Below are 21,362 nucleotides of genomic sequence, written 5' to 3' on the forward strand. Positions count from 1 at the left end.
TGGGGGAAAATGCTTATTTATACAGTCCAACTGTAAATGTGACATTGTTCCTTGACAGCTGAAAGGCTTTCACAACTGTTACATGTCTCTCTGCCTCTGTCTACGTCTTCTTTTGCTCTCCTTTCTATTCACATGTCATCTGTAGGAGTGCAATGAACAACCACAAAGCAATAACGTATAGAATGTAGAGTAATACAGGGGCACAAAAGCACATACAAAGTGTCCACATATTTCCTGTGCGGCATAAGATCTTAATCAAAAGCAAACACACTGTCGTCTATACACTGAAGGTGAGGTTTTATAGCGCATTTGTGTCACGGTACTAAATAAAATATTTATTTTCCCGCACAATTAAATATCAATAAGTTCTCTTTATGGGCACATTGCAAAAAAACAACAACTTGAAGATGATATACATTACCACAAAGGGCTTTAGCAAAAGGGGTTTGAGGATCAGCGAGAGGCAAAATAAAATCTATTACATTGTCAGAATGTATGGACAGAAATGCACCTCATGAGAAAAGGGATATTCCTGATGTATCGCCTTCTTTAGCCGCTATCATTTATCACCTCACTGGTCACCTGATTCAGGCCCGCTTCAAAATGGCCACTGTGTTTCCAGTTGGGGGATTCCATTACTGGTCTAGGGACAGAGGGGAGGATGAGAGGGTCGTTTTAGTCCAAAAGACTACAACATATAACAGCAAGGGTTCGGAAGGGAGTCAGAATGCACTACACTGATGCACATCCATGTCTTACATTCACATCGGCACATGGACAAGAACAGACTGACATGTACATGAACTCTGCTGGATTATCACCCCTTGATTTGGACAATTATTACATCTATATGGCCCAAACTCATGTTCAATGAATGGACATTAGACATGGAGTAGGCATTACAGTATATTACGGAGTAGGCATTATATTACAGAGAAAAGTATGAACAATAGGGCCTTTTCCACATTCATTGTACTGGCTGTAAAATACATTGCATAATATTATATGGTCCAACCAAAGCCAGGTCAAAAAGAGTGTGATCAGTGAGATTCCTTTTACATCATATACATATTCCTTTAAATGTTAGTAACATAGTATTCCCTTAGCCTACAGGGAGCAGCAAATAATAATGGAAGCACTATGGGGGAAACGGGCAGGGAGTTACAGGAGTAGAGGAAGAGGACATGATGGAGAGAGAAGACAAGGTGAAGAGGAGACTGTCTGCTCAACTTATCGACAGCTCAACCCCCACAGGGATATAAACAAGGAGGATGTGGGTTTGTATGCACGTGCGTGCGTGTACGTGTCAGTCCTGATGATCTACCATGTCAACTTGAGTAAAGTTCTCTCCGTCCTGATGCCCTAAGGAAACATTGGCATTCTCAGCAGAGTTCCCTGTGTGTTTGTGAGTGGATGTAGAGAGAGAGAAAATACGAGGGAATTTGACTGTTGTACATAGCAGTATTTCCCTCCCCATTACATGTGGGGATAATATACAAGATGTATTCTGGGAGTGCGGTCATCCCTAAATGACATGCTATTACTTCAGGTGGTCAGCACTTCAAATGATAAACTCTGCTCCTCTTGTATTGCAGCTGTCATTCATGGTAGAATAAATGATAAGCTCTCACAAGTATGAGACAGGGGAAGAGGCTCATCTTTATGAGTACTGTGACAACAGAAAAGGGACATGGTCAAAGGCTTATTGTGAGAACACAGCACTGTACAGTCCAACTCTATCTTACTTATACATTTAAGGCCAGGTAAAGCAAAGATACATATGTTTTATGATAGAGTCACACAACAGAAAAAAAAGTCAAATATGAATGATTATAAAATGGCATTTAAAATAAATGGGGTTTCAAAATTAGGGGTGCTGTTGGAAACAAGCTCTAGAGACTAATAGTTAGCCTAATGCTATAATTCGTACAACTTGAATTGCTATACACTATTTAAACCATGCCAGACCAATATTATCAGACCAAAAAGATACAAATCTGATGTTAAAACAAGACATTTTGCAGGGGTTATGATGCTTCAAACAATGTAACCCCAATTGCTCAGGGACAACAGTAGCAAAGGCAACAGAGACCTATAAAGTCATCTCCATGCTGGCACACAGCCCAGCAGAAAGTTCCCAAGGCGTACTGCCTCATATTTTGACAAGCTTTTGGAGAAACTGCAAAGGAGATCAATTTTATGTTTTTATAACGGCATTTTGGTTTTACAACACAATACTATTGAGGTTGAGAACAAATAAAGGTAAGATACAAAAATAAAAGGTCTTGTAAAGGAAGATCATACTCAACCAATGAGTCCGAGCAAGTTAGAACAAATAACAATGAACAAGTGGCTGAGGGCCTTTTATCACCTGCTTGTGACTTTGTCTGGGTCATGCTATTCACGCACACACGCACACACACACACACGCACACACACACACACGCACGCACGCACGCACGCACGCACGCATGCACGCACGCACGCACGCACACACACACACACACACAGCATGTCTATCTGAGTCACGTTTGATTGCAGAAGATGTTTATGGTATTTGCAAATGCATTTGCTCCGCTGAATTCAATCAGGTCCAGAGTATTGACATTAGTCAGAGGTCAGAGGTGTGATGCTGATATTTGCATCAACAAAGGAATTGATTAATATGAAATGTGTGATCTGAGAAATAATTGCTCTCCCCTTTTTTTGCCAGCTCCACACACGCACACATATCCCTCCCACCTCTCTTGTTCTCACTCCAGTGCACAGTGAAAAGCTTTTGATAATGTCTGCAAGTGGCTGGAGTGGTCTCCAAGCAATTACAAAGGCCCATTAATTGTCATGTCATGCACATCGTGGTTTAAAAGCTCACCCTGTCTTTAATTAAACCCAAGCAAGGAGTGGAATATCTGCACTGGGTTCACACAAAATAAAAACTCATCAGGGACTTTATGTTGGTATTTGTAATGAAATGATCAGTCGAGGTCTGACTCAGCAAAGCTACCAGGACCAGAGATAAACAGATATTGGGGTTGAGTAGTGTTTTATCGTTCAGGATGCTAGTGAGTGCCAAATTATTTGCAGAGGTCTTATCCTCTCCGAGCAAAAAGAGACAAGGTGGATAGAACTGGTAAAAGCTAAATAAAGCAGTTTCACAATAACATGGCCATTATATTAAAATATAAAGTTAAAAACAATGAAGCTATAAATAGTGTATCTAAAAAAATTGCCAATAACTGAATCAAAAAAAGTTAGATTGTAAAGCTTATGCTTTTGCACGTGCAGAGTAAATAATCTGAAACATGAATACATGTATCAGATAATGTAAGAACACAAGTCAACAAAATATATAATAAAGTTTTTGTTGTTTAAGGACATTTCGATTAGGAAATGTTATCATAACTTAAATGACTTTTAGCTCATAGGGGTTACACATATGAGTCTTATGGTTTTAAAGATGAACAGATGTGATTGCTTATTTAATCATTACATATCACTGGCACAGTAATTGAAAATCCCAGTCAAAAGGCACGGTTTCCACTCAAGCCATATGCCACGCTATTACTTTCACCTAGAGTACCATCCTCGGCACCACAGGCCAAACAATATGGCCGTCTATCCTTAACCCATCCCCTTCAAGCTCTTTACATGGTGCCTTCTAAAGTCCAATTGGGTTGTGCTTTCCCCTCTTTTCAAGGAACCACATTTGCCTTTGCCTGCCCAAACACATTTCATTCCTTACTTGCACTCTCCTCTTTTTCTCTGCTCTCCATACATTCTCTCATTTCTCTGCCCATGCGTTCACTCAAAGTGTCTGAACATTGAAAAAAGCTGCAACCTCCGCGGTCTCTCTCTATCTCATGTATGGAGCAGCCCACAACCGAGAAGTAGAGAGGGTTTGTGTGTGTGTGTGTGTGTGTGTGTGTGTGTGTGTGTGTGTGTGTGTGTGTGTGTGTGTGTGTGTGTGTGTGTGTGTGTGTGTGTGTGTGTGTGTGTGTGTGCATTTAAGGGCATGAAAAAATGCAAGCCAAGTGATTATTTAGGATTCACACTGTGTATCTGGACTAATGAGGTGGCGGTTAATTGCTAGGTCCGGACAGCAGCTCTTTGGCGCCGTCTGGCAAATTGTGCAGAGAGAGGATGGAAGAAGCGAAGAGGTGGGAGGAGTGAGTGACAACAACAAACAACACATTTTAGAGAATATTAGCAATGAAAAAAAGCTGGTCCGACATGTTTATCTTTCTACACACTTGTCCTTCTTTCAGACAGATTTTTGGGTGAAATGTCTCTTATTGGGTCATGATGTTTGATTTTTTTTCTCTTTGACGTTTGCAGCTCTGCTTATCATTCTACCTTAGTCTTTCAAAGGTTGATGAGAAAATCTGAAACCTAAAGCTTCCCCTTAAGGCTGTCCTGATCCATGCTGTGCTGCACACAGAGTCCATGTTGAAGCAAGAGTGACCTTCATCACAACAAACAGCCTGACAATCGATGTCAGGCCTAAACCAAGTGCATTAGACACACTGTGATGAAGGATTCACAAAGACCAGTAGCCATCTTTGATTTTATTTTCTCAGATTTCTTGTCTCTCCTTTCTGTCCCCCATCTTTTCATGTACCAAACAAATGATCACCTGCAGAGTTGCCATTCAGGATGAGAGGGAAATGCATTTCAGTAATCAGCTTTCATTACATTTGGGTGAGGAGAGAATACAAGAGCGGGTAGGCATGACCAATGCCTGTTGAAACCTATCAAGCCTATTAGGTAGCAACAGTAGGCTAGTAAAAGCAATGAGTGCAACACTTAGTGAGCTGCTCTAAGTCCTCTAGGGTTGTTGAAGGCAAGTCACTTCATGTTCTGGCTGCCCCTATTTCAATAACGGAGCTACATAGAGAACCGCGGTGATGCGGCCTAAAACCCGGATGTAAACTTCTTCCGGTTCCTTCGTCAAAAATGCAATGCAATTTCTCCATAGGATTTTGGAAAATAGCTCTAAATAAGGTCTGTGGTTGACACACATTTAAGAGACGGATCACGTTTTGTTCAGCCGGATAATATCCACATGTCTATCCTACTTTTATCATTTTCAAAGCATAAATCTAGTCACAAGAAGCAAAATGCTAACATTATGCTATAAAGGAACTACAGCAGGGTCGCTGCTTCAACGTCACGCCAACTTAAGATCCATATTCAAACATACAGATTGTAAATGGTACGAGTTGAAGCATTTATTTGAACAGTTTGCAGAAGGCAGGTACTTGCTTTCAAGCAGAACAGGGAAAACAAACTCAGAGGAGTGTTTACGTGTTCGGTGTAATGACGTAAAACGACCTGGACAACTTCTGTATTCAGCCACTTGTTAACAACCATCGTTTTTCAGACACGTCAACTCTCCAAAAATCACCAGCGGGGTCACTGCTGATGGATTTAATGTCGTAGAACAAAACGTGATCTGTCTCTTCAATGTGTCTCAACCACAGACCTTATTTGGAGCTATTTTCCAAAATCCCATGGAGAAATAGCATTGCTTTTTATCGAAGGAACCGGAAGTTGTACAAATGCTAACTTACTTCCGGGTTTTAGGACGCGTCACTGCGGTTCTCTATGGAATGCATATCCAAACAAAGAGGTCAATGTGCTACTTGTATGTACGTTTTGATCTCGCACAAAGTATCAAAATATAGTGGAACATTTATTTTTCACTAATAGTAAAAGTGTCAGATTTCCACCACAGCGGCAACATGCAATTTCTAACCAGGAACAGAAGACCTATGAGCCCATCAGTTTCTCTGAGGCCTCATTAAAGAAACTCCCAAAGACTAAAACACTAGCTTATCTCAGTTTAGGAAGGCATGAAAATAATCATTTGAACTTAGAGAACTTTTACAGATCAATGCTAACCGAACAAATTCCCAAAATAAGTATCCTAAATCAGGCCCTGCACTGAATTAAAAAGACAAACGATACATGGACTCACATTCATCAGTCAACACAATTGAGTTTTCTTTGCTTGAAATAAATAAGTCAGATTTTTCATTGTTAAATTGAACGTCTCTCTTTTTAAATCCATAACAGCAAGATGATGAAACTAGACAGTGACAGGACGAGTACCAGTTGAAAAATGTACAGTTAAAGTTACATGAGGAAGTTTGATATAGGAAACAGCCTAGCAATTGCTTTTGAAATAGGAAGATTTTCCTATATTTGAAATGTTAAGATAAGCAGTTAAGATGTTTTCAAGTGACTCAAGTGTTATGGCCAATCTATACATACCCAGAAAAACAGTGCAGTAATATAGAGAGAAAATAAAAAGACATAAGGGATTGGGAAGGGCAGATTGAAATCAGCAGTGGACACAGTGGAACTCTGTACTCCATTAGTATGCCTGACAGCACAACTGTATGCACCCAGGCCAGCAGCTGGATTCATTGTCTACCTAACGCCCAGCGAAGCTTACGGTTAAACAAAGGAATGCACAGACACCGCCTGCTCCTCCCAGTGTTTCCCCCTCTGTCTTTCTCCATCTTGTTGTATCTCGGTTTCTTTCTCACTCACGTAATCAGAAAATGAAAGAGTGAGTGAGAAGGAGAAACAAAGCCCTCGTACTGCATGCACTTACACAGCATCTCTGTCTGAGTTGGTTCCAGATGAATAAGGCAGAATACCAAGTGGCCCACTTATACGCTACGCAGAGACAAATAGACCAGTCAATCACTGCAGGCTGCTGCTGAATAACAAATGCTCTCTCAGGTTGTGTGTGTTTGTTTAAGAGTGGTATAAAACTGATTTTTTACTTTCTGTCGCGCCTTAATCTGTAATCTGCGCATACATACAGTTGGTGCAACAACCTCATATTTGTTTGCCAGGTTTTGTGTGTGTGTTATAGCACCATATGTTCTACTGTTTTAAGAAATGAAACAAAAAATGGTACCTGTGTTTAAATGTGGCTGCCAAGGTCAGTAGACTGTGTGTGGAAAGCAGGAATACCACATTTAATTTGTATCTGCTCATTCCTCCAAGTCATGCTTCATGCATTAGCCTCCCCAGAGAGCAGTGCAGTAGGCCTGTCACAGCAAACTGACCAGCAGAAGGGGTCACACACAAAGAGGTGCAAACAGTACTTCTCAACACAATAGAAGCTTTATGCACTGGAATTGGAGCCTCTGAATTACATCAAACGCACAAACCAGTGGCGAGCCGTCAGGGCCCTCTAGGCCCTCTGTGAGGGCCTAAGATATTCTAACAAATATTTGAAAACATTCAATACAACTTTTTTTTTTAAATATATATTTTTTTGTTAAATGTTTCATTAGTTTTACCAAAATAATTTGATTTAATTGTATTTAAAAATAACATTTCCAAATAAATAAATCCTTCGAATCTGCCTGTTCAGTTTCTGTTGGAATGTGAAGGGTTAAATGCCGTCTCTGCGAGTTATGTGAAGACGGGAGGGCTTGTTGGTCCCTCTCTACATTCACAGAGGGCCCACTATAGTAACTCAACGAGAGAGTAATGTCAAATGACAGTACAATTGACCAATCATATCTTCCCTCTAAATGGGCGGGCTTTATTATCGCGGACTTTATGACAAGTTCCGCCCGCTGTGAGGTCTATGCAAGTGGTGCAGTGACGCGTCCTAAAACCCGGAAGTAAGCTGAGCTCGGATTCCCTCGACAGAAAGCAACGGGATTTCTCCATAGGGTTTTGGAAAATAGCTCGAAATAAGGTCTGTGGAAAACGAACCTGTTAGATAAATGCACGTTTTGTTCAGCCGGATAATATCCACATGTCTACCTTACTTTTATTATTTTCGAATCATAAATCTAATCGATAGATGTATGATTAGCATAAGTTCGTTCATGATGGTTCACTTCAGTGATAGTGATGACATCGTTTGCAAAATTATTAACCGAGTCATTTTCAAGATTGAGTTCCAATGATAAACTGGAGTGGCAAAGGATCAGCTGCATGACCCCGCCATCAAGTGCTTCATCCAAAAGGACAGGAGGATGGACTTAGTGTTTCAGTGATTTGATCATCAAAGGTAGGCCTGAGTCATTTTCAATGTGGGCCGCCGTGCCGACTTAATTCATGTTTAATTGTTATTTGGCTGTGGGAGCCTGTCATGATAGGTGTTTATATAAATGGTGCTGTTTTGTGTGGTAGAGGGTCGCTGTCATTTATGCGTTTTGCACCCCGGGCCGCTGTTTTGATATTCCACTGAACAGTGGCGAGCAGTCAGGGCCCTCTAGGCCCTCTGTGAGGGCCTAAGATATTCTAAAAAATAATATTTAAAAACATTTAAAAAAAATATTATTTTTTTTAAATATATATTTTTTAAATATTATTTGTGTTATATTTTTACCGAAAAAACTTGATTTAATTGTATTTAAAATAAAATTTCCAAAGAAATAAATCCTTCGAATCTTCCTGTTCAGTTTCTGTTTGAATGTGAATGGTTACATGAAAAAAGCTCGTCTGGCCCTCTATGCGATTCACAGAGGGCCCGCTATAGTAAAACAACGAGAGAGTAATGTCAAGTGACAGTACAATTGACCAATCATATCTTCCCTCTAAATGGGAGGGCTTTATTATCGCGGACTTTATGACAAGTTCCGCCCGCTGCGCTGCCAAGTTTATGCATGTGATATATCAACGGGTCAAGCTAGGCGGAATTAGCATACGTTCATTCACGATGGCTCACGTTAGTGATAGTGATGACATCGTTGCGAAACTACTAACCGAGTCTTTTTCAAGAATGAGTTACACGGATAAATTGGAGTTAATTACCAAAGGGCGACCAACACCACAGCTTAATTTGGTTCAAAAAACCAAACTGTTCGAGAGGCATTTTAATATCGGCAATTACGCCAGATACAACTGGATGACCGGATCAACCAGGGAACACAAGCTGTACTGCTGGGATTGCTTGCTTTTTGGAGCGGACAGTGGGTCATGGGCCAGAGATGGATATTCTGATTTAGGAAGTTTATCCAAATCAGCACATCGCCATCAGAATGCTTCAGGTCACCTCAGAGCTACTATTCGGCTTAAAACATTTGGGGACACCAGGATAGAGCTCCAGCTGGATGAGCAACAACGCCGGGGTGTCATCCTTCATAATGAAAAGGTGAAGAGGAACCGAGGAATTTTGAAACGCCTGATAAATTGTGTGGTGTACTTGGGCAAGCAGGAGTTGCCGTTCCGAGGTCACGATGAGAGTGTAACTTCATCAAACAAGGGGAATTACATAGAGTTGCTGGATTTAGTGGCAGAATATGACAGCGACCTGCACACACACCTCGCCACATCAACAGTATTTACCGGCACATCTTCAAGGATTCAGAATGACCTGATCAGCGCTGTCGCTAGTGTAATGACGGATAGCATGAAAGAGGAGCTGAGGAAGGCACCTTTTGTTGCGGTCATGTTGGATGAAACGACAGACATTAGCAACGTGGCGCAGATGTCATATGTGCTTCGATATGTCACTGACGATGGGATAAAAGAGCGTTTCTTCAAGTACGAAGATGTGACAGAGGACAAACGAGCAGAGGCCATAGCTACACGGCTGCTGGAGTTCCTGAGGGAGAGTGGCTGTATTGACAAAGTGGTCGCGCAGTGCTACGATGGAGCAGCTGTTATGGCCTCTGGATTGAATGGGGTGCAAGCGAAAGTTAAGGAAACAATTCCACAGGCCCTTTTCATTCACTGCTATGCTCACATCTTAAATCTCGTCTTGTCAAAGGGAGCTTCCAAGATAAGAGAGTGTAAGGTCTTCTTCTCCCACCTCTCTGGCTTGGCCACCTTTTTCAGCCGCTCAGCAAAGCGCACCAAGCTACTGGATGATATTTGCCAGCATAGGCTTCCACGGGCAGCTCCTACTCGCTGGTGCTTTCATTCTCGCTTGGTGTGCACAGTGGCAGAGAAGACCAGGGAATTGAGAGAGGTAAGATAATAATAACAATGAACGTAATGGAAATATTAACAATAATAAAGAAATGATTTAGTGTTGGAAACTACCCACTCATAAAAACATGAAGGTAAAGAACTATGCTAGTATTACATTAAATGAAAAGCTAATCTTAGTGTTTACTGGAGGTCTATAAGTTGTTTTTTCTAAACTAAGCATTACTCTCGTAGGTGTTCGAGCACATCGTAGACCATCACACAGAGTTTGATGACGAAACTGTTCATTGCTCTGATGGATACATCACCCTCCTTACCAGCTTCGATTTCAGCTTTTGGTTGAAAACCTTCCACGCTATCTTCTCCTACTCGGATGTTGTTTTTGAAATACTTCAGAACAAAGGTTTTGATATGCAGTTCTGCCTGGCCAGAGTGGATCAGCTACAGCGACAAATTGAACAGGAGAAGGGGAACTTTGACAGCGTCTACGATGAAACCCAGGCTTTGGTTGGCCCTCCGCGCGGCCGTGGAGCTCAAGGAGACGTTCGTGCACGGTACAGGGAGCTCCACTGCAGCGTAATTGACAGCCTGCTAACCCAGATTTCCAACCGCTTCAGTGACCACAAAAAGCTGGAATTCCTGGCCCTTCTGGACCCGCAACAGTTCGGGCATTACTGTAACTATTTCCCAACTGCTGCCTTGAACAGTTTGATGGAGAGCTATGGCGGATATTTCGACCAGCCTCGACTGCACACGGAACTCGCCGTGATGTACGGCATGTCTGACATTTTGGGGGAAAGCCCAGCCGACATTCATCAGTTTCTCCTCAAAAAAGGACTGAGTGAAAGCATGAAACAGGTGTACACCCTCTCATGCATCATCCTGACAATACCTGTGTCCACTGCCTCTGTGGAGAGGTCCTTCTCTGCGCTGAAGCGCATAAAAAGCTACTCGAGGTCCACGACTGGGCAAGTCCGACTGTCAGACTTGGCCTTAATTTCGATCGAGAAGGAATTGCTGATTGCTTTAAAAGCAAAGGATCAGCTGCATGACGACGCCATCAAGTTCTTCATCCAAAAAGACAGGAGGATGGACTTTGTGTTTAGGTGATTTGATCATCAAAGGTAAGTCAAAGTGATTTTCAATGTGGGCCGCCGTGCCGACTTAATTCATTTGTAATTGTTACTTGGCTGTGGGTGTCCTGTCATGATAGGTGTTTATATAAATGGTGTTGTTTTGTGTGGTAGAGGGTCGCTGTCATTGATGCGTTTTGCACCCCGGGCCGCTGTTTTGATATTCCGCTGAAGTATACTATAGGCTGTGACGTAAAAACGTTTTATTTTCTTTTTTTCGAGGGAAGAGGGGGGTGGGGTCAGAGGGCCTAGGTAGAAAAGTCACGGCTCGCCACTGCCGCTGAAGTATACGCTGTGACGTAATAACTCTTCTTTTTTTCGAGGGAAGGGGGGTCAGAGGGCCTAGGTATAAAAGTCACGGCTCGCCACTGGCACAAACACACCCAGCCACCACAGTCTGAACTGTCGCACCTCTCAGCAACATGGCAACTCAGAAACTTGACAATTGTATTAAACAAGAGTGAGCAGCAGACAGCTTTCCTTTATCTACGGGTATAAGGCAACAGAGTCAACCCTTAGGATATAGTGATCACTTCCAATACAGACATTCAGCCAATCAGACTCAAGGATTTCTTATGTCTGTATTTTCGTATCTGCCATGCTATGTGGACACTCATGAATAAAGATTGTCAGTACAACATAGGGTTGGAGGAAACAAGGAGGAAATGAAATATACAGTTTTATTAAACATGCCAACATTGTTTTTCACTTTCAGTATTGGTTATTAGCTACACTTCCTTTCACTTAACAAATAAACTGTATATACGTGTTTCAAATAAACCACATCACCTGCGCTCATGGTATAGATGTCGTTTGGTTGTGTGTGTAGACGGTGGAAGCAGGGAGAGGCATACACGTGCCTTGATCCCTGCCGAGTCGACGCACAACTGTTGATTGGTGTCAGTGCCAGAACAACTTTGTAGGAGCAATGCACTCATGGTATAGATGTGGCACATACATCTTAGTTCCTACTCTTTTCCCTCACCCTATCCTAAGGGAGTGCATGTACGCAGACACGTTGTGCCTCTCCACCTCTGTTCCTTACTTCTTACTTGCTACCCCTTTCCCTCACCCTATCCTAAGGGAGTGCATGTACGTAGACACGTTAGTTTTGCTGCTGTAGGCTTAGACTGTCGGGGGACACCTTACTTCTTCATTCTGTCTGTATACCTGTGTACTCTCATGTTCCGAATAACCCAGCTTCCCCCACATTTCGCTGCGAGGGGGACCCAAGTTCCCATCGGCAAAAACACGTGGGTTTGCTGTCCTGGCTCCAAGATGGTGGAATGAGCTCCCCATTGACATCAGGACAGGCAGATAGCTTGCACATCTTCCGGCGCAGACTGAAAACGCATCTCTTTCGACTCCACTTCGAGCGATAGAACTATTAACAAAGCACTTATATACTAATAAAGGACTGGCTTATCTAAAGCCAGTTGAGTAGCACTTGAAATGTTTTGGCTCTATGAAACCTGATGTACTTATATGATTCTGTTTTCTTCAAGGTTGTGTCTTCCTGGTCGAATGTACTTATTGTAAGTCGCTTTGGATAAAAGCGTCAGCTAAATGCAATGCAATGTAATGTAATTTCTTTTTGGTGTCTATCTACACCGGGATCCTGAGTCGTGGCTGATCCTGTAGCTGTGGTCCTGAGTCCTGGATCCTGCATTCTGAGTCCTGGATCCTGCATCCTGGATCCTGGATCCTGCATCCTGGATCCTGGATCCTGCGTCCTGGATCCTCAATCCTGAGTTCTGGATTTGAGTCCTGGACTTTGAGTCGTGGCTGAACCTATCACTGTGGTCCTGCCTGACTCTCACCATACTACTTCCCTGATGGCTCCCACAGGATTGTAGCTGACATCCTCGTGGATTCATCTTCTTATTACAGACACATGCATTTCCTAACATTCGGTCTATATGCTGTAAAATGTATTATCTTTTCAATTTACACACGGCATCTATTGCACGTCTGTCCGTCCTGGGAGAGGGATCCCTCCTCTGTTGCTCTCCCTGAGGTTTCTCCCATGTTCCCTTTAAACTGTGGGTTTTCTCTGGAAGTTTTTCCTTGTACGATGTGAGGGTCTAAGGACAGAGGGTGTCGTATTGTCATACTGATATTCTGTACAAACTGTGAAGTCTACTGAGACAAATGTAACATTTGTGATATTGGGCTATATAAATAAACATTGATTGATTGATTGATTACCTAGCAAACCAATTTTAAACTGTTGTGCCTGAAAGCATTTTGGAAAGTATAAAAAAAACAACAACAGTGCAATCAGAAAGCAAAATCTGCATTTTTGATGAGACATGGGAGGGAACGAACATGAAGCTTGCTTTAAATAACACCTGGGAGAAATCTACGTCAGAGCTGCACTGAGCATGGCCTCATCAACACCATCAACAAAAGTGAATAACCTCGGGATAATCCCGGATTAGAACTACCGTCTCAACATGTCACACATTATTTTGCCTCCCCTCTGGGCATTATGATGTGCGACTTTTCAAAGACAAAACAAATTATGTTTAAACAATAAGCCTGGAGTCATTGATATAGGGAACCTTTATATATAGAGCACAACAAAGGACAATATAACAACTATAGGGAACTTGTGAACTAATGTTAAGTAAGCAACTAGTTAAGGTCAACTAATGCATCTTCCTATTCAATCCTTCAGATATGAAATCCAATAACTTAAATACCTACTTTCTAATAATAAAAAATACAATGCAAAAGGATGAACTATTTGTATTCCAGATATCATCAAGTGTTGGCTGTCACTGAGAGAGATGACATCCACCTTATTGCAATAACAAGACAAATGACTTCTGTTTATTTTGGATGGATCAATGATGTTACAACAATTATGCAAATTGAAGCATTTTTATATTTATTTCTACTCCATTCAACTATGAATCAACCTTCATAAATAATAACAATCTTTCTACCCAAAGTGAAACAGATGACTGGCCTTAAACTGAGGAAAATTAGAAACTTAGTGTGTGTCGTTGGCTGTGGATAACTGTGTTTCATATTTTATATTGTATTAAGCAGTGTAGTCCACACACACAAGCACACTTACAGCGTATACACCTGAGGCCCATTCTATGCTTTGCTATCATGGCCATGGAGGAAGGCCATCCTCAATCCGCAGTGTAAGCAATGGTGGAAGAGTAATTATGCTAATGTACAATTCCCCTTGGAGAACCAAATGCAGGATCTATCACTCTATTCAAGTCTTTCATTATTCTTTAAAAGCAAAATAATTTACTTAGAAGAGAAGCAAATGCCTGCGTCAAAGACAATATAAACAGCACACGTCGGCAAATAGTGTGTGTGCTTGCAGGTTATCGAGAAGGTGTGTGTGAGTACTTCATTTTCACAGTATGGCTGCTGAGAGAGAGATAAAGAGTGTGGTCACATGGCAGGCTGGCTCTTTGTGATTCATTTTACTGGGCTATTGCTGCCCCTTCTTTTGATGACATGAATCCATACCCTTTGCAAAGCTACAACGAGATGTAATCCGTACACCTGTCTCACTCTCATTATGCATGCATACACATGAAGGTAGGATGCAATCTATTTGATTTCTACGACTACAATACTACAATGGATTAAACCATTTCAAAGGCGTCCATTTCAGACATATATGACACCATATGGAATAGTAGGGAAGATATATTTAACACTGGAGGGAAGAAAACACACAATTATACTGTTTTCTACTAGAAAAATAAATATGATGCAATATCCTCCACACCTGCAGCATCTGTTTCATACACAAATGACCTACCTTAGATTTCAAAGGAGACTTAAGGAAAATTCACCGAAGGTTGGAAGGCAGGTTCAGATAACTGTCAATTCATTTGTTCAAGTCCAGGATACAGAGCTGCTTGTGTGTCAAGAAAGTACGGAAAGGCAAAGAGAAGAAAGTGAATATGGTGAAGAGAAGGAGCCAAGAGTTTAACTTGTGGAAGGCTCTCAAGATCAAGAGAGGACACATGTGTTCAAAGTTCCAAGCTGGCAGGGATGACGACAGAAGGGCAGGTCGGAAAATGTGTAGATGCTGTGAGGAAGGAAAGGCAGTAGAAACCAACCATAGCCAGGCATGCACTCTGAAAGAGACTGCCACACTGTGGTATAACACATATTCGTACACATTAATTGTCCTATAATTGTGCTTTTCATGCATCAAATGTGTTATACTGTAGTATGGCAATCCCTAACCAAGAAAACATAGCAAGATAAAGAGTGGGGGGAATGAACATTAAACAGCATATCACCAGTACTGTTCAGAAACAAAAACAATAATAAGCTAGTGTCAGTGTTGGTACTCTCATGTGTGATATTAAGACGCAATTTAGAACTGACTGCTAAACCAGACAGATCAACCTACATAAATCATTCTTTGTTTGCTCTGCATTTACATGATTTCAGGCTGCTGGTGAAGCCCTTCCCTCCACTCTACACACTCTCACAAATCAGACACACATCTATTAGGTCTCTGCGCCGAACACATGTTAGTATTCTCCCCGGTGCCGCACAGTTTTACCTGTCATCTTTGAAGCCATCTCGGTAACTGGGAACACTCCCAACGGGCAACAACTGAAATGCAGGAATCATTACGCCATCTCCTCTCAGCATGTGCTCTCCTCTCTCAAGGAGCAGGGGTTCTCCCTGCTTATCTCGGCATGTCTGTCATGCCGACGGAGCCGCTATTATCGCCATCTCCTCACTTCAACTCTTCCAAGAACCAAAGCAGTACCTTGCTAATCATCCCCTTAATGTCATGCACAATCATATGCTGCACAGCTAACATGGCAACCAGCATGACAACAATTTAAGATAAACTCCATTGCAACAGAACCATAGGGTGGTTGTAACGAAAACAGAGGCAAGTGTGAGGGTGAAACAGCTTAACTCAGCACCCGATACGTAATAAGCAAACAAAGACTTATGCAAACAAGTCTATTAGCCTGTCACCCTGCCTCTGCCCTGTTCAAACCAAGCCTGTGGGAAGAGCTGCATGCTAATTGTATATAAGCTCATGTTGAGCTCTGCTTCATATGCAATCTATACAACACAGTATTTCCATTAACATATCTTTATTATCAGTCCAGTGCAGTTTCACCAGCTGTATTTGTAATTATAGTGCTTTTCAATGCACCTAGTACACACCTTAGAATGTACACAAATATACAATGTAGCTTTACTGGGAACTGAGTATTATCACAAAACTGAAATAAAACATACAATCTAGGAAATAAGAAACCCACTGACAATAAACGTATTTCTCCCTCTCTCCATACTATCCCTCCTGAACTCTCCTGCTGCCAGCCGCCCAGCAGGTGAGCACATGGCAGGGACTCAGGACTTTAATCACAGTTTCTCCTCGCAGCGTGTGTTAGCGGTGCCTCAGGAGCAGAGCAGCCAGTCACTGTACTCTGAGTCGTACAATCTGAGGTGTTACTATGACTGTCGTGCGAGCGATAGAACATTCAAAAAAGAAGAGTGAATGTAGAGTGCAGCAAAATATGGGACTCCCTGCTGAAGGGAGGTAATGAGGCCTTGTTGACTAATATTTTGATTTCAATATTTAACTTGTTGGCAGTGATGTGTAACAAGTTTTCCAAAAACCTTTGAAGAAGTTACAGCACACTCTCAGTGCCACACAGACAGCAGAATAACATATTGAAACTTTCACCTAGTCCTAACGCCAGAAAACCACCAATAAATATTAAGCTGCAGCACTCACTCCAGCCATACACAGTTAAACCATGCCAGTCAGAAGAAAGGTTTCACTTACGATCGTTGCAAAATGAACCTCCATAGGACGTCATGGTGCAGTCACAGGTGAAGCCCTCCCACTGCTGGAGACACACCCCCTGATGGTAGCAAGACTCCTCCGTACAGGTGGTACTGGGTCCTGGAGGAAAGACAATATAGTTAAATATACATTCCTATACTCATCCCTCCTGTTTATACTGGCTATTTAAAGTTTCTCTCATGGGTTCAAAGCAAAGACATTTATTCAGAGGTTTATCTGAAGCTCACACTCCAGAAGTCCAATTTAGACAAATCAAGTGGATATCTTCCAAAGTTACAGGCTTTTTAACAACAAAAGGCCCTCTTGTAACAATCCCTCCAAAGCAACTCAATAGGGAAACTTACACTACAAAGGCCTTAGAGCTTTGGAGAATTCTCTCCATTTGCCTAACTCAGACTTCTGAGGCTCCATAAGAGTTTAATTTTTGTCCAAAAGAACTGTGGATTTACATTGAGAGTGCAACAGAAAAGGATCTGCTAATGGTCAGAATACACATGGGGTATGGTAATACCAAACAAAAGCTGCTTCAATATTCACATGGACACCTGACTACCTTTTTTATGAGAGACTTGAACATTTCTGAATCAATCCTTTAACCGTATAATGTTAATGGAGTATTTAACAGAGTAAAAACATACAATAAAATCTCATATTTTAAATGCTTGAGTTAAGAGACCTATTAGGTGCTTTCACACCAAGTATAGTTCCCGGAACTTTCCCCGGAACTATCTAGTAAATCGCGTTCACACCGGAGAAAAGTCCCTGAGGGAGGATTACGCAAATGAAGCCGCTGACGTCACTTCTTCTTCTTCTGCTTTGGGTTTACTGGCAGGCCGCAAACAACTTCACGGCGTATACTGCCACCCGAAGTCCCGGAGCCCCCCGGAGTCCAGGACTTTAGGTGGCAGTAAATCGCCACCCGAAGCCCTCAGTAAATCGCCAGAACACCGACACCTCCTCATCACTCCACCGATCCCACGTTTTATTTTGTGTTGCCATAAGTTAGTCTCTCTCCGTTGGTGCACTGGGCTAATGCTAATAATGCTAATGCGGGAAATAAAATGGCAGCTTCACAAAAACTTTTCAGAGTTTTACGGGGCGTGGTTTGCAATTCACCCAGCCAATCAGAAATTGAAACCTTTTTCTCCCCAGGAAAGTCCCTGCTGTCCAGCAGGGACTAAAAAGGGGTGAAAAGGTTCCCGGAAAAAAAGATATTTTTGGTGTGAACGCAACATCCCAGGAACTATCGGAACTATTTCTGGGAAAAGTATGGGAAAAGTACTCCTATAGTTCCTGGGATTTTGCGTTCACACCAAAAAAGAGAACTTAGTTCATGATAACTTTTTCCCACATTTCAGTCCCTGCTAGAGAGCAGGGACTTTCCTGGGGAGAAAAAAGTTCCAATTTCTGATTGGCTTGGCGAATTGCAAACCACGCCCCGTAAAACTCGTTCTGGCGATTTACTCGGAAGGCTTCAGTAGAAGCTGCTGGGAGTCCCAGCAGCTTCTACTGAAGCCAGTCCCCAACTCCGGGGACTTCCGGCCGGGGACTTCGGGCGGAAGTATACGCCGTGAAGTGTTTGAGGCCTGCCAGTAAACCCAAAGCAGAAGAAGAAGAAGTGACGTCAGCGGCTCATTTGCCTAATCCACCCCCAGGGCCTTATTCCGGTGTGAACGCAATCTGCTCTTTAGTTCCATGGGGAAACTAAGTGCTGGGAACTAAGTACGGCAAAGTACTTGGTGTGAAAGCGGCTATTGACTGCAACACAATGCATTACCTGCTTTCCCAGAGACTAAAAATTATTTGATTTGTGTTGCTTATAAATGAATTCAGATTCACTTTGACATTAATTCAAAGTTGAACTTGTTGTACAGTAATTGCCAAACTCTGGGAATATTTGCATTGGAAATGAGTAGTGGTGGATTCAGTCACTGAATAGCTTCCCCATTATACTGTATCACTGGGTGTGTGTGTGTGTGTGTGTGTGTGTGTGTGTGTGTGTGTGTGTGTGTGTGTGTGTGTGTGTGTGTGTGTGTGTGTGTGTGTGTGTGTGTGTGTGTGTGTGTGTGTGTGTGTGTGTGTGTGTGTGTGTGTGTGTGTGTGTGTGTGTGTGTGTGTGTGTGGTGTGTGTGTGTGTGTGTGTGTGTGTGTGTGTGTGTGTGTGTGTGTGTGTGTGTGTGTGTGTGTGTGTGTGTGTGTGTGTGTTATGGGGGAGGCTGGATCCTGTTGTTACCTCCCACTGTCATGAATGGCTGAAAATATTTTAATTGTCAATTAGAAACTCTAGCAATGAGATTTCTCTGTGGAATTGAAGCCATTTATTCAGATAGGTAATGCGACAGACTGCTTTGAAAACTCACATATCCACTTGTGATTAAACATACAGCACTAACGGCTTCGTCATTGGTCTGACATAAAATGGACAAATGTGACCAAGTGCCTTTTTTGCCTCTGTATTATTATAAGCAATGGGAATGAAATAAGACAAGAAATGTAAAGAAAAGCAGATGTGGTAAAGGCTGGATGTAAGATAAAATATCAGAATGCAGAGGAAGTATTAGGCTAGTATAAGATAATTGGTCTAAAAATAAGAGTATGTGGTGGCTGTTGTGTTGGTGGGGGCGAGGATTCTCATTAAAATCTCAATTAAACACAAACATTTCCAAAGGACCATGGTTCAGCGCCAGACTAATTTGTTTCCACACAGATAAACAGACATCTCACTGTGCCATTTACAAATGGCCCAATTAAAGGCGAGCCCCCCACACTCGCAGAAAATGAAATAAAATCACCAATATATCAGAGCTTTTACCGTATGCTCCAAAATGCTTACTTGAATTCAATGTCAATTTCTTTCTATCAGCTTGTTCTATTCCTATCCTCACTAATTGCCCCATCAAATTACTCGCTAATAAAATGGTCCCTTGAGCAGCTAATTAAGCATATTTTCATCATTAATAACCAAGTCATGTCGCATTTTATTACTGTTACTTTAACCTTTCATTGGTTAAACTCTACCTTTTGTATGTCTGCCAGATAAGCTGTTATTAGGTGCCTTACATTTGTTGGGGCATAAAACTCCATCTGCTTTAATTGCTCCAAATGGAAATACTGCTCAATATCTAACAGCTTGGTTACTACTGAAACATCTGCTCACATGTTAGCAGTGTAGAGGCCCCCCACTGCAGATCCAGCTGAGTTCTTGGTTCATAATAAAATACATGTTTGAAGAAGGCAAACGTTTATTTTTATATATTTTTTTTACAGTGATTTTATATTTTATTAAAGTAGGAATTCCCCAGGAATTTTTCCAATTTTCTTTGGGTTTGTATCTTTTTCAAATCTCAAAAGGTGATCGTATCTCTGCTACTGCTGTTTATACCAATACGAAAATGAGAGATTTTGGTCACTGCGACCTCCCAGCTAGCGGGGAACGTTCTCACAACTTTGGCTAACGTTACCTATTGGTTCTAATAAGGTTTTAAAGAAACGTTTTAATCTGATGTTCAAAGAACCTTTTTAGGATGTTTATTTTTTCAAATAATGTTCCTATAAGGTTTAAGATGAACTAAGACATAACGTTTTAACTGCAACATTCAGAGGATGTTTTGAGGATGTTATTGAGGCCTGAGAGGCCAGAAAGTATTTTTATAAAACGTTCTTAAAGGAACAAAGGTGGAACGTTTTGCCTGCAACATTCTAAGGATGTGTTTTGGACGTTGTAGGGTAACACATTAAAGATGTTCTTTATAAAACGTTCCCTCAATGTTACATGATAACAAATGAAGAACATTCTCCAAGAAACATTCTGAAAATGTTTTCAGGATGTTATTCTTTTTTTATAAAACGTTCCTGTTATGGCAAATATTAACACGGTCATGGTCAACGTCAGATTTATTTCTAGAGCGCTTTAAAAAACAAACTTGTTGCATTTGTTTGAAAAGGATGGTTTAAAAAAAATCTGATGTCACCATATTGTCCTTTTGAAAAAAAAAAACAAGCACGTAATTCATGATAAGCTGTAAGCAGATATTGCATGTTTGCGGTGGCGTGTGTGAGTTCCCAGCTAGAAATGTTTGTTACCATTCGTTGTTCTAGGAATGTTTTCAGCGGGACGTTTTATTTTGGTTCCCAGAATGTTCTTCTGAAAGGTAGGATAACGTTCTTTAAAAACATTCTTGAAATGTTTGGTGATAACCTTCTTAAGATGTTTTTGATATATAAACAGCGTATAAACAGTGTCCGCTGTTTATGCATATTGGATAAAAATCGTTATTGCACCCTTTAGATTTGAGACCGACAGACATATAGAGGAACGGACCGACTGTCACTGCCCGTCCCTGAAACCCCTGTATGTGTTTGTTTCTACTGTGTGTCTCTCTCTCTGCCTGCTGGTCTGCTCTACACGGCTGGGAGCAATCTCCAATCAACCACACCTGCAACCTGCTCATCAGCCACACTATGAAAGCCTGCAGCCTGCACTCATTCCC

At 41.7% G+C, this 21,362-nt stretch overlaps 2 protein-coding genes across 3 annotated transcripts in view; one reads left to right on the top strand and one right to left on the bottom strand.

Annotated features, from left to right (window-relative positions):
- The window catches only part of nrxn2b (neurexin 2b), a 637,678-nt gene that overhangs the window by 281,810 nt on the left and 334,506 nt on the right, over positions 1-21,362 (bottom strand). For both annotated transcript variants that reach the window (XM_034210531.1, XM_034210529.1), the window contains one exon: positions 16,852-16,971. In XM_034210531.1, coding sequence (XP_034066422.1) covers positions 16,852-16,971 — 120 coding nt within the window. The remainder of the gene's footprint in view (positions 1-16,851; positions 16,972-21,362) is intronic.
- On the top strand, positions 8,470-11,110 carry LOC117542713 (zinc finger MYM-type protein 1-like). The gene is made up of 2 exons (XM_034210533.1): positions 8,470-9,949; positions 10,144-11,110. Exons 1-2 carry the CDS (start codon positions 8,534-8,536, stop codon positions 11,017-11,019), a joined length of 2,292 nt encoding a protein of 763 aa, XP_034066424.1. The 5' UTR covers positions 8,470-8,533; the 3' UTR covers positions 11,020-11,110.

This window comes from Gymnodraco acuticeps, unplaced genomic scaffold, assembly GCF_902827175.1.
Source record: "Gymnodraco acuticeps unplaced genomic scaffold, fGymAcu1.1, whole genome shotgun sequence".
Taxonomy (NCBI): domain Eukaryota; kingdom Metazoa; phylum Chordata; class Actinopteri; order Perciformes; family Bathydraconidae; genus Gymnodraco; species Gymnodraco acuticeps.